This window comes from Scyliorhinus canicula, chromosome 1, assembly GCF_902713615.1.
Source record: "Scyliorhinus canicula chromosome 1, sScyCan1.1, whole genome shotgun sequence".
Lineage (NCBI taxonomy): Eukaryota > Metazoa > Chordata > Chondrichthyes > Carcharhiniformes > Scyliorhinidae > Scyliorhinus > Scyliorhinus canicula.
The window spans coordinates 256,553,539-256,575,467 of NC_052146.1; the positions used below are offsets into that span (position 1 = coordinate 256,553,539).

Genomic DNA, 21,929 nt, shown 5'->3' on the forward strand with positions numbered 1-21,929 from the left:
AGAATGAATAATGTAAAGAAAAAATATTTTCCAGGACTTCCTCCTACAATCCTTTAAAAGCATGACAACTTGTTAATTCACAAGATGCAGGCATCACTGGCAAGACCAGCATTTATAGCCAATACCGAAGTGCCCTTAAGAAGGCGAAGGTGAGCCCCTTCTTAAATTAATCCAAATTGTAAATTAACTTTCACAGTGATATTAGGTAGGGAGTTCCGGGATTTTGGTCCAGCAACAGTGAAGGAACAGCAATATATTTCTGAGTCAGGATGATGTGAGAGCTGGAGGAGAGCTTGAAAATAATGGTGTTCCCATGCACCAGCTGCTCTTGTCCTTCTCAAAGGTGAAGGTTGCAGGTTAGGAGGCGCTGTTGAAACTTGGTGAGTTGTTGAAGTGCATTCACCTGTTGTCCGTTTCTGAGGAAGTTAACAGTTAAGGTGATCAAGCAAACTGCTTTTTCCTGGATAGTGTCCAGCTTATAAAGTGTTCCTGAAGCAGCGCTCATCCAAAAAAATGGAGAGTATTCATCGCGCTCAGGACACATGCCTTGTAAGTGGTGGGGAGTTAGGTGAGTCACTCGTTGCAGAATAGCAAGCATCCAACATGCTTTTGTAGGTAACCCACCACCTCGCCCTGAAGATGTTGATGGTGGGGAATTAGACAATGGTAAAGCCGTTAAATATCAAGAGATTTTGATTGGGCTCTCTCTTATTGGGAAAGATCATTGGCTGACATTCATGTGACGGTGTCAGCTATGCATGCCTTCCCCCATCTTTTCTATCTTTCCTAAGACATAGAACATAGAACAGTACAGCACAGAACAGGCCCTTCGGCCCTCGATGTTGTGCCGAGCAATGATCACCCTACCTAAACCCACGTAACCCATATACCCGTAACCCAACAATCCCCCCATTAACCTTACACTACGGGCAATTTAGCATGGCCAATCCACCTAACCCGCACATCTTTGGACTGTGGGAGGAAACCGGAGCACCCGGAGGAAACCCACGCACACACGGGGAGGACGTGCAGACTCCACACAGACAGTGACCCAGCCGGGAATCGAACCTGGGACCCTGGAGCTGTGAAGCATTGATGCTAACCACCATGCTACTGTGAGGCCTGCCGCAAAATCCACCAAACAAGGAATCACACAACTAAATTTCCTCTCTCAACTGTAGAAGTTAAGATTATAAGCGAGGGAACAAAGTTCTTGTCACTCCAAAGTATTCCGCACTTCACTATAAAGCTATTCATCCAAGTGCACATTATTTCCTACATCTGATCCGAATATGAGGAATATATTAGTTCACAAGCTTCAATAGAAATGCAGGTTCATCCGTATAAAATTGTGTATCTTTTGCAGATATCAAGTCTGAAATCCACAACAAATAAATCTTCTTTTCCCTTATTGGTTAAGTCATTGAGCTCTTACAGCATAGGAGGCCATTCAGCCCCATCAAACTCACTTCTGTCAAGCAAACAGTCAGTCGCATTCTCCATAGTTCCACAAGTTCACATCCCTCAAGTGTCAACCCAATTTCCTTTTGCAATCATTGGTTGTCTCCACATCAACCATCTTAATAGGGAATGAGTTTTAAGTCATTACCACTGGCTGCATGAAAAAGACCTTTCTTAAATTGCCCTTAGTGTCTAAAAAGGTTAGGAGAGATTATTGGGTTATGGGGAAGTGAGGGCTTAGGTGGGTCGGTGCAGTCTTGATGGGCCGAATTGCCTCCTTCTGCACTGTATATTCTATGTTCTTTGTTCACATTCCCCTGTATATCTCTTACCTAAAACCTTAAATCCGTGTCCCCGCGTCTCTTTCTAAATTAGTCATAGTCTTCCAAACCTCGATCAGTTCACCCGTCAACCACCTTGCTGCAAGAATAACACCAACCTCTCCAACCTAACCTTGTACTTAAATTCCCTCATGTCTGAATCATTCTGGTAAATTTCTTCTGCACTCTCAAGGACCATCAGTCCCTTCCTAAACTATGAGCAGATTTGAATGGAAAAGTCCAATTATTGCAGAGCTTTATAAAGGTTCAGCATAACTTCCTTGATGATTGTGTAGTCAATGCCTTTATTTATGAAGCCCAATCTCTTCTGATATCTTCAAGGATCTGTGCACATTAATCCATAGGTCCTTCTATCCCTTCACTCTTCAGAACTGTGCCATTAAGCCTATATTATCTCTCTCTATTCCTAAATGCATCACTTCACAATTCTCCATAATCAATTCAATCCATCACTTGATTGCCCATTCTTCTAGCCTATCCATGTCCTGTTGCAGCCAATTGATACCATCCTCACTCTTTGCACTCCTCCAAAATTTAATATCGTCAGCAAATTCTGAAATTTTACTCTCGATTTTAGTAACCAAGGGAAAAAAAAATGATCTTAGTACTGAACCTTGGGGAACACCACCGCCTATCATCAAGCCTGAAAAACACCATTTACCACAACTTGCCATTTTCTGTTCTTAAGCCGATTTTTTTTATCGAAGGTGGCAGTGATCTTTATTCCATGAGCCTCTATTTGGTTTGTTAACCAGTGTCTTATGTGTCAAACACTTTCTTAAAATACACACAGAAAACATTCACTGCATTCCCTTCATCACCATTCTCTGTTATTTCATCAAAAAATTAGATGAGTGAAACACAATCTACCATTTACAAATCTGTGCTGGCTCTCCTTAATTAGCTCAAATCTCTCCAGGTGCTTGTAAGCTTTCCACCCAATTATTGTTTCTTAAAACTTACCCACCACTGGTGCAAAGCTGACTGTCTCATAGTTACTGAGAAGGTCCTTACACTTTCTTGAATAAAGGGGTCACATTGCCAGTTTCCAGTCCTCTGCACCTTCCCAGCAACAACAAAAAATTATGGCAAGGCTTCCACTATCTTCATCCCTACATTCCTTAGCAGCATGAATACAAGCCATCTAGACCTGGCAGGTTATCCAGTCTAAACATAGCCATACATCCTGCCTATTACTTTTCATGCCATCCAGTCTGCACCCTGTTTCATCATTGCCACTGCAGGTAATTTAGCTCAATTGGACAGCTGGTTAAAATGGAGAGCAGAATAACTCCAACAGTGTGGTTCCATCCCTATACGAATTATGATAGGTCATGGAAGCATGCCCCATTTCCATGCTTGTTGTGGAGTGGCGCCTCGCAAGCTGTATGACCAACTCTCTTTCTAATGGAGTGTAATGCCTATGGTACTTTGTGGATTATGTCTAATTGACTGCTTCTTAGTAAACACTGATACAAGTACTCAATAGTTATATTAGCCTTGTCCCGCACATCAAAGCATATATAACTTTCTTTTTTATCCCTAATATGCCCTACCATGCCCCTTACTACCAGCTTAAAATGTGCATGCCACAAGATGATTTTTGGATTGTCTTTTATGTTAACTGTCTTTATATTTGCATATTCTTCCTTTGCCAGACTTCTTTTCCTCTTCATTTTCTCATTAAGTTATTGTATCCAAATATTTAAGGCTGTATTTTCTCCTTTCTAATTAACCAATTACTGACGTACCAATTAGATTATTCTAAACATTTCTCCCTATTATTCTAAAGCTGTCCAGAAAAAAAAGTTATTAACTGAAAGAACAATGCCACAAGATTTCCCATTTTAAACAAAAGAATTTACTGCACAAGAGTTTAACAAAACAAGTACTACGAACTTAGCACTACATTTTATAAACCTTAAAAAACAAAAATCTCAACAGGTCACTTTGCAGTGCATTTTTATTTCCAACCAAGAGTTTGCCTATACTTTCCATTTCTTGAGGGTTCCTTCACTTCTCCTGGGACAAACCAAAGTATGCCACAGCGTTCAGGAAGTCACTTTCATTCTCCCCAGTGTTCTATTCTCTGGGATGAGATTTATTATGGTCCTTCAAACAGCACTCAGTGAGGTGACCTAACTCAGCTTAAGTATTTCATGATTGTGGCTATCCCAGCTCAAACATGGGCGTCACTACCTTCTTTTTTGAAAAAATATTTTATTAAGGCATATATAATTTTTAACTCCAATTTTCAAGAGGAAAAAACAGCAAAGCAAATAACACACAAACAAACAACCAAATCCAACCAACATGGCTTACAATTCCCCAGTCTCCCTTTACCCACTAACTATTCCCCACCTTGACTAGTCCCCCTTCCTGGTAAAGATGACGGTTCTCCCAAGGTTTTTGTTTGTATTTCAGTGCCTATTTTTTATTCCCAAGGCTTTCTTTAAGTGGGTGAATGCAGTGATCTCTGTGTTTGTGTGGGCGGGTTAAACCCACGGGTGAAGAAGGCGCTGTTGGAGCGGGGTCAAGGGGAGGGGGGCGTCTGGCCCTACCGAATTTTAGAAACTATTACTGGGCGACGAACATAGCAATGGTCAGGAGCAGGTGGAGGCAGCCTCATGCTGGGGCACAAGTTTAAGGGCACTGGTAATGGCAAATCTGCCGTTCTCGCTGGCACGGTACTCCACAAGCCTGGTGGTAGTTACGGCATTGAGGGGGGGGGGGGGGGGGGGGGGGGGGGGGGGGGGGGGGGTGGGGGGGGGGGGGGGGGGGGGGGGGGGGGGGGAAACAGTGGCGGAAGCATATGGACGTTGGGGGGTGGGGGGGGGGGACACAGTGGGGTTGGTATGGACACCAATTTGTGGCAACCACCGATTTGCACTGGGGGTCTAGATGGGGGTTTTGAAGGTGGCAGCGAGCTGGGATTGAGCGGTTTGGGGACCTGTTTATTGACGGCAGCTTTTCATGTTTGGAGGAGGAGTTTGAGCTGCCCGGTGGGAATGGGTTCCACTACCTTAGGCGAGATGCTTCACTGTCTTCTTAAACATTGGTCTACAGCATCTGGCAGTTTTATCTCTCCATTTATTTCCAAGTAGTTCCAGCTCCAGTTGAAAAACCTGCCCACATCTATGAACAATCACTCAGATAAACACAAAAAAGGGTAGTTTCCTGCAACCTATCCCAATAGGAACTTGGCACACATGGGATATGCACACTGGGCTAAACAGTTGGCTTGTAGTGTAGAACAAGACCAGCAGCGCAGGTTCAATTCCTGTCCCAGCCTCCCTGAAGAGGTGCCGGAATGTGGCGACTAGGGGCTTTTCACAGTCACTTCATTGAAGCCTACTTGTGACAATAAGTGATTATTTTATAATAATAGAGATTTCAACAAATTAACTGCAATTCCAAAATCTGTCCTTAGATCTGAAAAGTATATGGCTATTGTAAGAACTTCCTTTGTTTACCAATTGCTTTTCGATCTTTCTTTGACCTACGGTATTACATGGATAACAGGGACAAGTGCAATCTTAACTCACTCCTTGGCTCCATTATGAAGCTGAGAGAACCTGTATTTCATTGATTTCACACCTCTAACTCTTGCCCTTTAAGTAAACATAGACCATACTTTGAATGATAATTACCGATATTTACCAGTTTCGCAAACGTAGTTCTTTCCTCCCAATTTATCTTACATTTAACACTTAAATTTTTTTTTTTTAAAGTTATGGTAAAAGGTTTTATACGTAAAACAGTGATCATGAAATTCAACATTTTCGTTATACATTGATTGCAAAACATTAAAAAAACTTACTCATAATCGCACCACCTGAAAATACAAATAATGTGACCCATCCTATGGTCTGCAGAATGTCTTGAACTCTTGTTACAGCTACCACCCATTGCTCCTCAAGGGCTTCACAGCTCCAGGGTCTGAGGTTCGATTCCCGGCTTGGTCACTGTCTGTGCGGAGTCTGCACGTTCTCCCCGTGTCTGCGTGGGTTTCCTCCGGGTGCTCCGGTTTCCACCCACAGTCCAAAGACATGCAGGTTAGGTGGATTGGCCATGATAAATTGCTCTTAGTGTCCAAAAAGGTTAGGAGGGGTTACTGGGTTACGGGGATAGGGTGGAGGCAGTCCCAGGACATCACTGCAGGTGTTCCTTAGGATAGTGTCCTCGGCCCAACCATCCTCAGCTGTTTCATCATCCCTCTATCATAAAGTCAGAAATGGGATGTTCACAGGTATTTTCACAATGTTCTGCACCTATCGATCGCAATCCCTCAGATAATGAAGCAGTCCATGTCAATGGGCAGCACGGTAGCACAAGTGGATAGCACTGTGGCTTCACCGCGTCAGGGTTCCAGGTTCGATTCCCCGTTGGGTCACTGTCTGTACGGAGTCTGCATGTTCTCCCAGTGTCTGCGTGGGCTTCCTCTGGGTGCTCCGGTTTCCTCCCACAGTCCAAAGACGTGCAGGTTAGGTGGATTAGCCATGATAAATTGTCCTTAGTGACCAAAAAGGTTAGGAGGGGTTATTAGGTACAGGGATAGGGTGGAAGTGAGGGCTGAGGTGAGTCGGTGCAGACTTGATGGGCCGAATGGCACTGTATGTTCTATGTCTATATGCAACAAGTCCTGGATAATATTCAGGCCTGGTCTGCTAAGTAGCAAGTAACATTCTTGCCACACAAGTACTAGGCAATTACCGTCTGCAAGAAGAGAGAATCTAACCACCTCTCCTTAACATTCAATAGTAATTTCCGAGCCCCCCATTATCAACATCCTAAAGGTTATCATTGGCCTGAAACTGAACAGGACAAGCCTTCTAAATACTGTGCGCAATCATATGGCCTTGTCGCGCCCGGCTCGGTGACGCGACACGGCCGTTAAATGTCGCGAGTGGCCTCCCATGGGATTTACGATGCTTGGGATGCCGGTTATGATCTGGATCTCGCCCTCACTGGGCGGGATTCAAATTTTCATTACCTTCATGCGCCATGGTATCCCAAGGCCTAGGATCAAATGCCCACGCCATAGAGATCTTGCCATGGTGCTGTTTAGCACTGGTTTCCACAAATGTGGACCAGGCATAACTGAACTTGGGAGTCTCCTAGGTGATCGGTGGTCACTGGGTGGTCGGGCTCTGGGCAGGGTGGTGCCCTGACATCCCTGATGCCCCCAGCACCGTCAAGCTGGCACCTTGGCACTGCCACCCAGGCACTGCCACCCGGGCACTCTGGCACTGCCCCCAGGGTGCCAGGTTGCCCATGTCAGGGATCAGGCACGGAGGCGATCTGCCCTTATGAGGTGGGGTTCAAGGACCGGTAAGTTGGGGGTGTTTGGAGGTTGTGGTGGGGGGGGCGGTTGATAGATCGGGGTGATATTTAAAAAGGAAGTGAAGTACGTGCAACCTCAGCAGGCTGTTCCCCGCAGAGGCCCCCCCAAAAAAACAAAAGACCCGTTTGATAACGGGGCCGTTCTCGGCGCTGCAGGCTCGGAGAAACATATCGCTCTTCGCACCCAAAACTCTTTTTTCCCATTAAATCGCGCCCACTGTCCCTACAAGAACAACTTCTGGCTGGGAATTCTGTGGAGAGAAACTCACTTTCTGACTCATCAAAGCTGTTCTGCCATCTATAAGGCACGAGTCACGAGTGTGAGGAATACCCACCCGTTACCTGGATGTGCAGTTCCAACAACACTCAAGAAGCTCGATACCATCCAGGACAAAGCTGTCTGCTTGACTGGCATCCCACCCATCACCTTCAGCATTCACTCCCTTCATCATCGATGCACAGTGGACACAGCACGTACCATGAACAAGATGCAGTGCAGCAACTGACAGAAGTTCCTTTGGCAGCATTTTTCAACCCACAACCGCTAACATCTAGAATGAAATGACAGCAGATGCATGGAAACACCACCACCTGGAAGTCCTCTTCCAAACCACACACACCAACCTGACTTACTAATATAATCACTATTCTATCACTGTCGTTGGGTCAAAATCTTTCAACTCCCTCCGTAACAGCACTGTAAGTGTACTTACACCACATGGACTGCAGCAGTTCAAGAAGGTTCGTTCACCGCCTTCTTCTCAAGAGCAATTGGGGATGGGAAATAAATGCTGGTCTAGCCACGACGTCCACAGTCCATGAATTAATGATTTTTAAAAAGACAGTTCTAGCAAAAAGGCGCAACTCAAATGCGGATGTGAATCAAACAGTGGACTGATGTCCCAGAGGGATAGAATTCTACAACACTTAGCTGATCTGATCTACTTATGACTCTTGTACACACTATGTAATCTCACCTGCCCTGAAATGGCCTAGAAAGACATTCAATTATAAGTCACTTCGGTCACAAGAATACACCTAGCATCAACTTCACAGAAGATAAAGGGAATGGGCAGTATAACAGTCTTGCGAGAATTGTTATAACCTGATAACAGCTCAGCAAGGTCACGAGCAAGAGGATGAAATTACAGCATGAAAGTTTACATATGCAGTTTCCATTATTAATTTGGACACAAAAGTTTATAATTGAAGTATATAAAAATAACAGAGCAAACTTTAAAATAATGACTCAATTCAATCTACATGCCGGAGGCTAATTATCCCCCATTTTACAACTCTGATGACTGCATTTGGTCTTTTGATTGTATGCAAAACCACTGAAGTTTTAACATATCAATACAAGGACAAAATACTGTGGATGCTGGAAATATGAATAAAAGTAGAAATTCTGGAAATATTCAACAGGTCTGGCAGCATATGTGCCAAGCAAAACAGAGCTTCAAGTGCAACCGTAGTTCTTTCCCCAACTGAAGTACGGGTATAATGAAAAGAACATCTATTCTGAGTATTCCAGAGATCCATTTTGTCCACTGCTTTCAGGAGTGTGCATATATAATGCAACCCACCCCACCAATCAAACATCTGGAAGAAACTCCTTTGAAATAATTAATAATATTACTCTTTAATGTCACAAGTAGACTTGCATTAACACTACAATGAAGTTACTTTGAAAAGCCCCGAGTTGCCACATTCCAGTGCCTGTTTGGGTACATGGAGGCAGAATTCAGATGTCCAAATTACCGAACAGCACATCTTTCTCGCGAGGAAACCAGAGCACCCGGAGGAAACCCACGCAGACATGGGAAGAACGTACAGACTCCACACAGACAGCGACCCAAGCTGGGAATCGAACCTTGGACCTTGGCGCTGTCAGGTAACAATGCTAACCACTGTGCTACTGCCGCTCATCCCAAGATGAGCCCATTCCTCACCTCTTAAACACAATCCCGAAAAGCAGGATGGAATTTGGGGAAGGAGAACATCTTTTGTCTGAACCTGATAAATTAACTCAGTGTCTCCTTCCAGAAATGCTGCAAGACCTGTAGAATGTTTCAAACATTTTCTGCTTTTCAGTTTAAAGTAACAATAGTGTTGAAATAATATGGCCATACTTGAACGTTGCATTTTTTTTTAAAAATGCATATATGCAGAGCGTACATTTCCTTTAATGATTCTTAAAGCTTGCGCCTAAAACGGTGTATTTTCTTAACTAACTTTTTTTTCGACCTTACATTCCACCAAAGTATTAAATGTTGTGTTTGAATTCTTACCCAGAATTCAATTTCAAATAATTATCCACCTTGCTGTATCTCCAGCAGCAAAAATCAACATAGTTTCTGCACTCCAACTGAAGTACGGGCATAATGAGAACATAGTCTAATTTGAGTTCCAGAGATCCATTTTTTCCCTTAATCTGCTGTCAGGATTGTGCACATATTGTAACCCCCACCCCATATCTCTCTATCAAACGTCTAGAAGAAACTCCTTTGAAATAATTCCCCACCTCTCGAGATGTGACCAATAAACACAACCCCGAAAAGCAGGAAGGAATTTGGGGAAGATTACCTGGCCCCCAACTTTCTGAGGTGACATGCAGATTCCCTTGTTTCCTCCACTCTGACTGACGGTAATAAACAGTGCAAGGCCCACGATCTACGAAGGTCGTGTCTGAGTGTGTCGTGGGGCCAGAGATGCAATATTAGTTTGAATAAAATCCCTCCCTCACCGTTTGACAGATGGACGTTATTTACAAGCAGGAGCAGCAAAGCAGGCAGCGGGCCTCCCCTTCCTCAGCTTGTGCACACTCAATGTGAGCCATACCATGGCGCGGTTAAAGCCGGGCTGCCTGGGCACCAAGTACTCACCAGCCGCCTCCCGGATTACGCACGGCGTGCCTGTTTGTCGCAGCGAACATCCACGGTGCTTTGACGGGGGGGGGGAGCCCGCTAACTGCAATTATGACCATAAACAACTGTCAAGACAATTCGCCTTGAACGAACTCCAGGTGCCACCATGCCCGGCCCGAGGGACGACGGGAGAAGAAAGTAAACTTCCACCGGAAGGAGGCTCAAACCATTCAACCGGGCCTCACATCGGCCTTTCTCCACATTTCCTACAACCAGCCGGCCGGTCGGAAAGTGTGCGCCTTTGCATCCGAGAGGGGGGAGGTAAAGACAATAGCACACGACCAGATTTGAGCGATTAATCCGCTGGTGACTTACAGCCGTTATTTAAGACCCGCGGAGACCGAGTGTGGACTCTCCCCGTAGCCATGGCAACGGCTACAACCACAACTAAAAAGATGGCCACCCTGGAGGTGCTGAGAATGGAGCGGCAGGGACTGACTGAGCAACTTTTCCGCAGGAACTGGTAGGTCCACTGCCCAGAGTTATACTGAGAGAAACCACCATGAGAAAGGATAGAAGAAGCAACACCTTCACTGCCGTTTAAAATTTAATTACAATTGACATCCCACCCGCTCATCCCCCAATCAAGTTTCAAAAATGGAGGGGGACAAACACAGCACAACTGAAAAGTTGAGCGACGGTTGCCCGTAACTAAAATAGTGGTGTCTTTTTATTTAAATTTGCAGGTTGCCAGTATTTTTATTTGGACAATCCAGCGCAAGTGATGCCAAGTGTCATCACTCCGTGCGCAACGTGTGGTGGGGTGCTCGGAGTGGAATATGGAGCTTGAGTGGGGAAGTCGAGTTTATCCAGGATATCAACATCACATATTCCAAACTTAGTATTATTTATTTGGAATTAACATGCCCAGCCGTGGAGGCATCTCTGGCCTGTCACTGAGCCGCTTGCAAATTGGCGTAGGGAAATTAGATCTGAAGGTTGGAGAGTGGTGTGGACGCAGGAGGTTTGATTCAAGTGACGCTGGCACCAGCGTTGGAAGGATTCAATAAACATTTAAATTCGAATGCAGTAAGAGAAATGTTGATTCAATTTGGATAAAAATAAGCAGAGTGGGTCAGGAAGCGAAAGATGTTGGGCTAGGGTCTGGCAGATGGAATACAATGTTGACAAATGGAAGGTTATCCATTTTGGAAGGAATAACAGCAAAAGCGAGTATTATTTAAATGATAAAATATTAAAACATGCGGTGTCCTCATGCATGAGTCGCAAAAAGTTGGTTCACAGGAGATAAAGAAGGTGAGTGGAGTTTTGTCATTCATTGCTGGAGGGATGGAGTTTAAGACTAGGGAGGTTATGCTGCAACTGTATAAGGTGTCAGTGAGGCCACACCTAGAGTATTGTATTCAGTTTTGGTCGCCTTACCTGAGAAAGGACGTACTGGCACTGGAAGGTGTGCAGAGGAGATTCACTAGGTTAATCCCAGAGTTGAGGGGGTTGGATTACGAGGAGAAGTTGAGTAGACTGGGACTGTTTGGACTTTAGAAGGATGCGGGGAATCTTATAGAAACATATAAAATTATGAAGGGAATAGATAGGATAGATGCAGGGAGGTTGTTTCCACTGGCGGGTGAAAGCAGAATTGGGGGCATAGCCTCAAAATAAAGGGAAGTAGATTTAGGACTGAATTTAGGAGTTCCCTACGCACTGAAGCAGTTAAGGCTTCATTAAATGTTTTCAAGATAAAGATAGATAGTTTTTCGAAGAATAAAGAAATAAAAGGTTATGGTGATCGGGCGGGAAAGTGGAGCTGAGTCCACAAAAGATCAGACATGATCTCATTGAATGGCGGAGCAGGCTCGAAGGGCCTGATGGCCTACTCTTGCTCCTACTTATGTTCTTATGTTCTTTGTTCTTATGTTCATGTAAGCCTTCTTGTGACATTAATAAAGATTATTATAACCTTAAAATCTGTGTGTAATTGTTAAACTAAGGGAGGGGGGAGGATTAAAGTAAAAGTTATGTTATTTTGAACCAGGGTTCCTTCCTGGGATTTTCCCATCCAGCTATAACATCAGGGGGATTGTAATACGTCTAACAGCCACATCCATCTCCCTATTTGCTAGGTATGACTCCAACCAGTGGAGAGGATTTCCCCTCATTCCCATTGACTTCCATTTTACCAGGGCTCCTTAATGCTGCAATCAATTAAATACTGCTTTGATGTCAATGGTAGTCACCTCCTCCTCCCCCCTTAAATCCAGCTCTTTTGTCCAGCTGCACTGAGAGCCTTGTGGCCCCAAACTGCGCATCAGTGAGCAAGTTACTGCTGTATAATTGCCTCTTGTTAGCACTGTTCTCAACATCTTCCATCACTTTGCTAATGATCGAGATGAGTGTGATGGGCAAGTAATTGACTGGATTGGATTTGTCCTGCTTTTTGTGCACATGACATGCCTGGGCAATTTTCCATGTCTGGTAGATGCTAGTGTTGTACTGGAACAGGGTGGCTGACGATGCATCTAGTTCTGGAGTACAAGTCTTAGTACTATTGTTGGGAGATTGTATGGGCATCTAGCCTTTGAATTATCCATTGCCTTCAGCCATTTCTTGACATCATGTTGAGTGAATCAAATTGGCTGAAGACTGGCATCTGTGATGCTGGGGACCTCCAGAGGAGGCCAAGATGGATAATTCACTCAACACCTCTGGCAGAAGATGATTGAAAATGTTTGAAGCTTTGACTTTTGCACTGATATCCTGTGCTCGCCCATCATTTGTGGATGAAGATATTTGTGGATCTGCAACCACAGTTGAGTTGTTTAACTGTTACCACCATTCATGATTGGATGTAACACGACTGCAGAACTTGGATCTGATCCATAGACTGTGTATTTTCTTAGCTCTGCCTATCACTTTCTGTTTCTGCTGTTTGGCAAGCGAGTAATCTTATGTTGTAGCTTTAGGTTCACACCTCATTTCTGGGTGTGTTTGGTGGTGCTCCTGGCATGTCCTTGTGTACTCTTCATTGAACGAGTGTTTGATATCAATGTCAGTCACTCGCCACTCCCAACTTAAGGCTTGGCTTGATTGTAGTGGTAGAGTGAGGTTTATGCCAGACCATGATGTTCAGATTACAGTTGAATACAATTCTGCTGCTGACGGCCCACACCATCTCATGGATGCTCAGTTTAGCTTGCTAAGGATCTTGGCTCAGAAAATCAAGATGTAGAATCAGTTTATTTGAAAAAAATGTAACGAAAATCGCTTATTGTCACGAGTAATTAAGTTACTGTGAAACCCCCTAGTCGCCACATTCCGCCGCCTGTTCGGGGAGGCTGTTGCGGGAATCGAACTGTGCTGCTGGCCTGCTTGGTCTGCTTTCAAAGTGTAGCCACCGAAGTTGGCCATTTCCCTAAATACAAAATGGAGGAACGCAAAGCATACAGGATAAAATGGACAATGTTTGCAGCCCCAGCAGGCTGCACCTAGCAGGTGTGGATTCTGTCTGCTAAGAAAGCAGACAGCACCGAAACGAACGTTCCGCATACTAATGAGGCAATCACCGGGATAATTAGCATGTTAATGGAACGATTCTAGATACAATGGACACAAATGGGGAAGCAACTGCAACATTGTAAAGGATACCAGACACTCAGGCACCAACAGGGTTCGAAAACAAAGAGCCTGAGAGCCCACCCAGTAGCTAAGGAACAGCCTCAGTATTGGGGGAATTCAAACATATCGATTGGGAAGAGACCCAATCGATTCCAAGCAGGTAAGGGAGTCCGCCCAAAGGTGTGCGGATCCCTGTGACCTATAAAAGACAGGTCCCACACATGGTTCAGTCTTCTTGTCCAGCCCTCTCTCTTTGACCAGCACCTCGACCAGCTTTTGCCAAGAAGACCCTGAAGGAGAGAGAGAGAGGTTAGGACAGCAGCCGCCAGCAAGTAAGTGTCTCACAACGATCGCTACCAGAGATAGACACTCCTGACCCCTTTTAACTTATACTAACCTGAAGTCTGCAGAGCAGAGCAAGAGGCCTTGTTCCCTGACCCGGCAGTTCCTTCGAGATAAGTATTAGTTTATTTAGCGGTAGGAATAGCTTAATCCTTTTAGCGTGTGCATGGGTAGTTATTATAATTGTATTATAATAAACTCAGTTGTTTGAACTTACTAATTGGTGTATGGTTTTATTGCTTTGAACTTCACCTTGAACTTGTGGCGGTATCTTAACGATACCTGGCGACTCCAGAGCTAAGTAAAGAAACAGAGCCAAATTGAGTGTTAAGCACACTTAGCCAGAACGACCAACAAAAGCCAGCGATTTAGCCCATTTGGAGCTAGGAAGCAACAAAGGGAAGAAAACATTGGTGGGAGTCAATTATGGGCAGTGTTAGGCATAGTATAAATTGGAATTTAAGGTGAATGGAACCCGGTATGGTAGTAAACATAGATGAACAGTAATCTTACAGACTGAGATGAGCCAAATTAGCAGTAATAGCATGGTGGGCAAGTTTGTGGAATTCAGGGTCATTTTCTAAATAAATATGTGAAGGAACCAAATATGGAACAGGCTATTTTAGATCTAGTGCTGTGCAAACCTTGTAGTAAAGGAGGTTCTGGTAAAGGGTGATTACAATATGGTAGAATTTTATATTGTGTCTGAGAATGATTTACTTAACTCTAAAAGTAGGGTCCTAAATCTGAATAAAGCAAACTGAAGTGTTAAATTGGCTAAGATAAGATTCTAGAATATACCCTGTGGTGGCACTGTAGCACAGTGGTTAGCACTGTTGGTTCACAGCTCCAGGGTCCCAAGTTCAATTCCCGGCTTGGGTTACTGTCTGTGTGGAGTCTGCACGTTCTCCCCGTGTCTGCGTGGGTTTCCTCCAGGTGCTCGGTTTTTCTCCCACAGTACAAAAATGTGCAGGGTAGGTGGATTGGCCATGCTAAATTACCCTTAAATTAGGTGGGGTTACTGGGTTACGAGGATGGGGTGGAGGTATGGGCTTAAGTGGGGTGCTCTTTCGAAGAGCCGGTGCAGACATGATGGGCCGAATTGCCTCCTGCACTGTAAATTCTATGATTGGGAGGTTGAAAAATTACAGCACAGCTACAACACTGGCATCTGCCTGGTAATGTGGAAAATTGTCTAGCTGTGGCCAGTCCTTAAAAGGTAGGACAGATTCATCCCAGCCAGTTGCTGCTCCATCCGTCTACTCTTCATTAACAGCAAAGTGATGGAAGGTGTCATCCACACTGCTATCAAGCGCCACTTACACAGCAGATATTCATTGAGACTCAGTTTTGAGTTCCACCAGGGCCACTTGGCTCCAGACCTCATTACAACCTTGGTCCAAATATGGACAAAGTGCTGAACTCAAAAGGTGAGGTGAGAGTGACTGCCTTTGACATCAAGGCCGCATTTGACTGAGTGTGACCCACTGGGCATAATATGAAAAAAATCCCAGGCAGCGTTTCAGGGCCTTAGAACAGCGTGGGAGGGGAAACTCCATGAGGGGGCGCATGCGTTCGGAATATGGGCCTATAACTCCATCGTGCACTAAGTAGCCGAGGATGGCTAGACGGTCGGTGCTGAACACGCATTTGTCCTTGTTGCAGGTTAGATTAAGGATTTTTGCGGTATGGAGGAATTTTCGGAGGTTGGTGTCATGGTCCTGCTGGTCGTGGCCGCAGATGGAGACGTTATCGAGGTATGGAAACGTGGCCCGCAAGCCGTACCGGTCAACCATTCGGTCCATCTCCTGTTGGAAGACCGAGACTCCATTTGTGACACCGAAGGGAACCCTTAGGAAGTGGTAGAGCCGCCCATCTGCTTCGAATGTAGTGTATTTGCGGTCACTAGGGTGGATGGGGAGCTGATGGTAGGCGGATTTCGGGTCCACCATGGAAAATACCTTGTATTGTGCAATCTGATTGACCAAATCAGATATGCGGGGAAGAGGGTACGCGTCGAGCTGCGCATACCTGTTGATGGTCTGACTATAATCGATGACTATCCTATGCTTCTCCCCGGTCTTTACAACCACTACTTGAGCCCTCCAGGGGCTGTTGCTAGCCTCGATAATGCCTTTCTTCAGTAACCGCTGGACTTCCGACCTAATGAAGGTCCGGTCCTGGGCACTGCTCCTGGTGGCAACGGGTTTGCAATCCGGGGTGAGGTTCGCAAAAAGGGAAGGTGGCTCGACCTTGAGGGTCGTGAGGCTGCAGACAGTGAGGGGGGTATAGGGCCGCCGATTTAAAAAGTTAAACTTTGGAGGTTACATTGGAAATCTAACCCTCGGAGCGTGGCAACGCAGAGGTGAGGGAGGACATAGAGGCGGAAATTTTTAAATTCCCTTCCCTGGACCGTGAGGTTCACTACGCAGAACCCTTTGATCTCGACAGAGTGAGACCCAGAGGCCAAGGAGATTCTTTGATTAACTGGGCGGATGGGAAGAGAACAGCGCCTTACCGTGTCGGGGTGCGTGAAGCTCTCTGTGCTCCCGGAGCCGATCAGGCAGGATGATTTATGCCCATTGATGAGCACGGTCGTCGTCGCGGTCAAGAGTTTTCGGGGCTGAGACTGGTCCAGGGTCACCGAGGCAAGTTGTGGCAAAAGCTGGAAATTTTCTTTGGGCGATGTGTGGTCATTCGAATCGGGGTCCTGAGACTCCAGCCAAGATGGCGGTGCTCACTGGTCGCACATGGCTGGGGGTGTGCAAGATGGCGGCGCCCATCCATCGCACGTGGTCCCTGGGGAGCAAGGTGGCGGCGCCCGGGGCTCGCACGTGGCTCTGGGAAAGGAAGATGGCGGCGCCCGCTAGCTGCTCGTGGAGAAGGTTGGGGTGGCGGTCCCGGTTTGCCCCCAGAGACTGCAGCGACCGCCAGGGCCTAGCATACCACCACAAAATGGCCCTTTTTGCCGCACCCTTTGCATGTGGAGGAGCGGGCCAGGCAGAGCCACCGGGGGTGCTTGGCTTGCCCGCAAAAATAGCAGCGGGACCCCCCGGGGTTGCCTGGTAATCATGCAGCACAAGCTTGCGGGGGGATGGGGGATGCATCGGAGTTGGCCGCGAGGGGGGGGGGGGGGGTTCCACGATGCCCAAAGGGTGGCCGAGCGGTTGGGGACGTATGCGCGGGCATTTTGGGAGACCACGTCCATGGAGCTAGCAAGGGCCCGTGCCTCCTTGAGGCCTAGTGTCTCTTTTTCTAGCAGGCGCTGGTGGATCTGGGAGGACAGCATACCTGCAACGAATGCGTCCCGGATCAAAAGTTCTGTGTGGTCGCTGGCTGAAACGTGTGGGCAGTCACCGTTCCTGCCTAACACCAGGAGTGCACGGTAGAATTCCTCCGGTGATTTCCCGGGAATTTGCCGCCTCGTCGCTAGCGGATGTCGGGTGTAGACCTGGTTGACTGGGCGAATATAGTGTCCTTTCAATAGGGCCATCGCGGCCTCTAAATTGTCCGCATCCTCGATGAGGGTGTAGATCTCTGGGCTCACCCTCAAGTGAAGAACTTGCATCTCCGTGGGAGTAGCTGTGGCCGTCCTGAGGTACCCGTTGAAGGTCGCCAACCAGTGTTTGAAGGTTGCCGCTGTGTTTGCCGCGTTGGGGCTCAGTTGCAAACACTCCGGCTTGATTCGGAGCTCCATTCTTTAAAATCTAGTACAATAAATTGATGCTCGATCAATGACTCCAGAAGCGAGATTGGATGACAATTGAAGGCTTTGTTGTACTAGATGTTTCTCCCAACAGCGCAGGTACAGAATGCAGCTGCTGGGGAGACATCGGCTCTTGTACTCCTCCTTACTGGGCTGAACCAGCAGGCAGGCTTCACCAATGATCTAGCAGTCTCAGGTACCTCCCACGCCATTGGTCTTACAGCATTGCCCAGGGTACCGTAATACCCCTAATACCGACTTCCACAGATCCTTTAAAAAGTTCCAGGATCCTGATCTGCTAAAGCATTGCACACTTCCCGTACCAGCCTCCCCGGACAGGCGCCGGAATGTGGCGACTTGGGGCTTTTCACAGTAACTTCATTGAAGCCTACTCGTGACAATAATCGATTTTCATTTCATTTCATTTCTTTTGATTAAAAAAAAGAAATGTTAAATTGCTCTCCCTTAACATTTCATAATGTTAATGGACCCTATAAAAATTCAGACCCAGAGTATTGTTTTGGAGACCTGGGTTTGAATCCCACCAGGGAAGATGGTGGAATTTGAATTCAATACAAAATCTGGAATTAAAAGTCTAATGGTGACCATGAAACCATTGTCAATTGTCGTAAAAACCCTTCTGGTTAATTCATGTCCTTTTAAGGAAGAAAATCTGCCATCCTTACCTGGCCTGGCTTACACATGACTCCAGAACCACCAGCAATGTGGTTGACTCTTTAGTACCCTCGGGAATGGACAATAAATTCTGGCCTAGCCAGCGACGCTCACATCCCATAGATGAATAGAAAAAAAAATTGTTCTTGAGATATATTGTTGACAAACAGAATAAAAAACTGGGGAAGAAACATTACTTCCACCCAACTTCAGTGGCGAAGGTAAAAAATTGGAAACATTCAGCAGGTCAGGCAAGCTCCGTGGTAGTTCCATGTGTTCTGGCAGTATCTGCAGCCTGCCAAATTCTAAACTTGTCCTGTTGAATTAGAGATTTTTTTACATTAGGATGTGCAGAACCCCAAACGAGCTGATCTACCAGCCTTTCATCCATTCTTTGAAAAATAGGAATTAGAAGGAGAAGTAGGCAATTCAGCTCTTCAAGCCTGCTCACTATTCAATCAGATCCTGGCTGATCTCTTCCTGGTCTCAAATCCACCTCCCCACCTATTATCCATATCCTTTTAACCCGTTTTTTTTATCAGAAATATATTTATCTCCTTCTTGAAACCATTTAATGACTCGGATTCCACCGCACTATGGGGCAGTGAGTTCCACAAACTCACTACTTTCTGCGAGAAGCAGTTCCTCCTCATTTCTAAATTTATCATTTGCTGGTTTCATTCCTTAATCTCATTCAGAAATTATCAGCAGTTTCACCTGGTTCCTGCCTAAGGCTTTGAAATTCATATTCGTGGAATTTCACTGGAAATGTGTGCTGATTTTCTCAAAGAATTGCGCAAGAAAGTAATCGACTGAATTTTTAACAAGATTTTTTTAATATAAATTTAGAGTACCCAATTCATTTTTTCCAATTAAGGAGCAATTTAGCGTGGCCAATCCACCTAGCCTGCACATCTGGGTTGTGGGGGCTAAAGCCATGCAAACACTGGGAGAATGTGCAAACTTCATACGGACAGTGATCCAGAGCCAGGATCGAACCTGGGACCTCGAAGCCGTGAGGCATCACGGCTAACCCACTGCTCCACTGTGCTGCTGTTGTAATTGGCTGAATTGTCATAGAACCATAGAATTTACAGTGCAGAAGGAGGCCATCAGCCCATCGAGTCTTCACCGGCCCTTGGAAAGAGCACGTAAGCCCATACCTCCACTCTATCCCCCGTAACCCCACCTAACCTTTTTTTGGACACTAAGGGCAATTTAGTATAGCAAATCCACCTAACATGCACATCTTTGGACTGTGGTAGGAAACCAGAGCATCCAGAGGAAACCCTCACAGACACTGGGAGAATGTGCCGACTGCACAGGCAGTGACCCAAGCTACCATGCTGCCCTAATTAGTTTGGAAGTATTGAAAATAACTAGAGCAAGGGACTGAGGCATCCATAGTCGAGAGAGAGTAAATTAAAATTTTGTCTCTGGAAATGCTAAGCCAAGGAAAATTCTCCAGAGGCGTACTTTTGGGTAGTCCCTACAGAAGTAAATAATGCTAAGATAGCAAAAAATATAAAATGATTCACGGGGGAAGTAAGAGATAAACTGTGCATAACATATAGTTATAAACCATATTGTTAAGTTAATAGTCATAGTTTTATTTAATTCTGTTAAATAATCATGAAGTTTGTTTCATTTTTTTAAACTGAAATCTGGTGGCGTGGTTCTATTGGTTAAAATTAGAGTTTGGATTTATCTTTAAATGTTAATGATCCCTAACTAGATGGTAACAGCATGTACACTTGCACATGACATGGAATAATAGCATCTTTATTACAATTGAGTCTCTGCAAAATGTACAGGTAAAGGTTATTCGACCAGATTTTAAATTTCAGCATGGGTGGTAGGTCGGCGTTCAGACCTCTTTCCCAATGATATCTTTGAGAAGTTTATAACATATTATGCTAGTCTCTATTGAATCAGTGATAATTGGCATGGGTGACAGATTTAAAGCATGCTTGTACCCCTTAAAATAAAATATCAATTAACTAGTAAAATTATTTTGATTTTGGGTGCAATTGTCTCATGTTTGAGCTTTTAATGGTGGAACAGGTGAGGTTCCAGAAATAGGCCCTCTTCCTCTGAGGGAGGATGTTCAGGCAAACACTATGTAGTAGGTCTTGAAGGTGGTGGCAGAGAATAAGAAGTGTCTTCTCCAGATCATTGGGCAGAGCTACAAGAAATTCAATGGCGTTACCTGGAAGCTAGGGTGCGAGTGATATCTTGTTTACTTTATTTTACATGATATCCACAGTACACTCTGCCACACTCTTCCCTGCACTACCCACTATACCTCTCACTTGAGTCATATTTCATACTGGCCCCATGTTCTTGCACCTTAACAACTCCCTATGCTAATCCGAAATTACATCTTTTCCATCTCAAAAGTTCACAGAATGAAGCTCACACATGCGCACAACCTTTTGCAAGACTGCACACAAACCCACTCCTGGTCTTTCTGCAGAACAAACTACCACATATGAAAATGAAAATCGCTTATTGTCACGAGTAGGCTTCAATGAAGTTACTGTGAAAAGCCCCTAGTCGCCACATTCCGGCACCTGTTCGGGGAGTCTGGTATGGGAATTGAACTGCTGCTGGCCTGCCTTGGTCTGCTTTAAAAGTCAGTGATTTAGCCCAGTGTGCTAAACCAGCCCTGGTAAGGTAAGGACCAGTATTGTGAGAAGAACTCCTGGAAAGCTTTTACCCAGATGGAGGAGGAAGCTCTGTTGATCTTTGTCACTGGCAGAATGAGAAGCATGAAAATGTACCCTCTTGCATGATTAAAGGTGCAGCTGAATGCACTTAGTAAATCTGTAACCCATCTACATTAAAAGTATGGTTAGCATTAATATAGTTGTGTTCTAGGGCAGCATGTGGCACAGTGGATAGCACTGGGACTGCGGCGCTGAGGAGCTAGGTTCGAATCCCGGCCCTGGGTCACTGTCCGTGTGAAGTTTACACATTCTCCCCATGTCTGTGTGGGTTTCATCCCCACAAACCAAAGATGTGCAGGTTAGGTGGATTGGCCACGTTAAATTGCCCCTTAATTGGAAAACAAATTGTGTACTCTAAATTTATATTTAAAAAAAATATAGTTGTGTTCTTTCTAATAGGAGATGTTCTGAACAAACTTGTTTCTTTTTTTATATATAAAGATGTCAGTTTGATTTTTTTTCAGCCTGCTATAATGCATCCATAAATAAAATTATTTCAGGGTTACAGAAGAAAACCGATTAAGGGAACATTCTGCTGCTGTGAAAATCCAGAGCTATTTCAGGGGGTTTAAGGTTCGAGCACATATCAGGTACAGTTAACCTAATTAAACCTAAATCTATAATATTGTCAGCAATCACATTTATGTATATTACCTTGCTTTGTTTGTCAAGATTTGATCATACTTTTCTGTCAATCTTTTTCTGCTAGAAATATCCACGACCATATTTATCATGGCTAGTATGACCACAGATGCCTCACATTTGCCAGTGAGGACTCTAGTATATGATTTCAGTACAGCTATAAACTTCTCGGCCTATGCCAGAACCA

General features: G+C 45.1%; 2 protein-coding genes across 6 annotated transcripts in view; one reads left to right on the forward strand and one right to left on the reverse strand.

The window, feature by feature from the left end:
• LOC119973540 (G patch domain-containing protein 2-like) overlaps window positions 1–10,204 on the reverse strand; it is a 321,685-nt gene extending 311,481 nt beyond the window's left edge. For 4 of the 5 annotated variants that reach the window (XM_038811829.1, XM_038811847.1, XM_038811868.1 and 1 more), the window contains exon 1: window positions 10,031–10,204. In XM_038811829.1, the coding sequence (XP_038667757.1) occupies window positions 10,031–10,131 (101 nt within the window). In that variant the 5' untranslated portion in view covers window positions 10,132–10,204. Of the gene's footprint in view, window positions 1–9,891; window positions 10,011–10,030 lie in introns of those variants that run through there. The other variant, XM_038811837.1, reaches the window with a different exon arrangement.
• A 202-nt stretch (window positions 10,205–10,406) lies between these two features.
• The window catches only part of spata17 (spermatogenesis associated 17), a 429,942-nt gene continuing 418,419 nt past the window's right edge, over window positions 10,407–21,929 (forward strand). Inside the window, exons 1-2 of the mRNA XM_038811880.1 lie at window positions 10,407–10,535; window positions 21,601–21,690. Coding sequence (XP_038667808.1) covers window positions 10,438–10,535; window positions 21,601–21,690 — 188 coding nt within the window. The 5' untranslated portion in view covers window positions 10,407–10,437. The remainder of the gene's footprint in view (window positions 10,536–21,600; window positions 21,691–21,929) is intronic.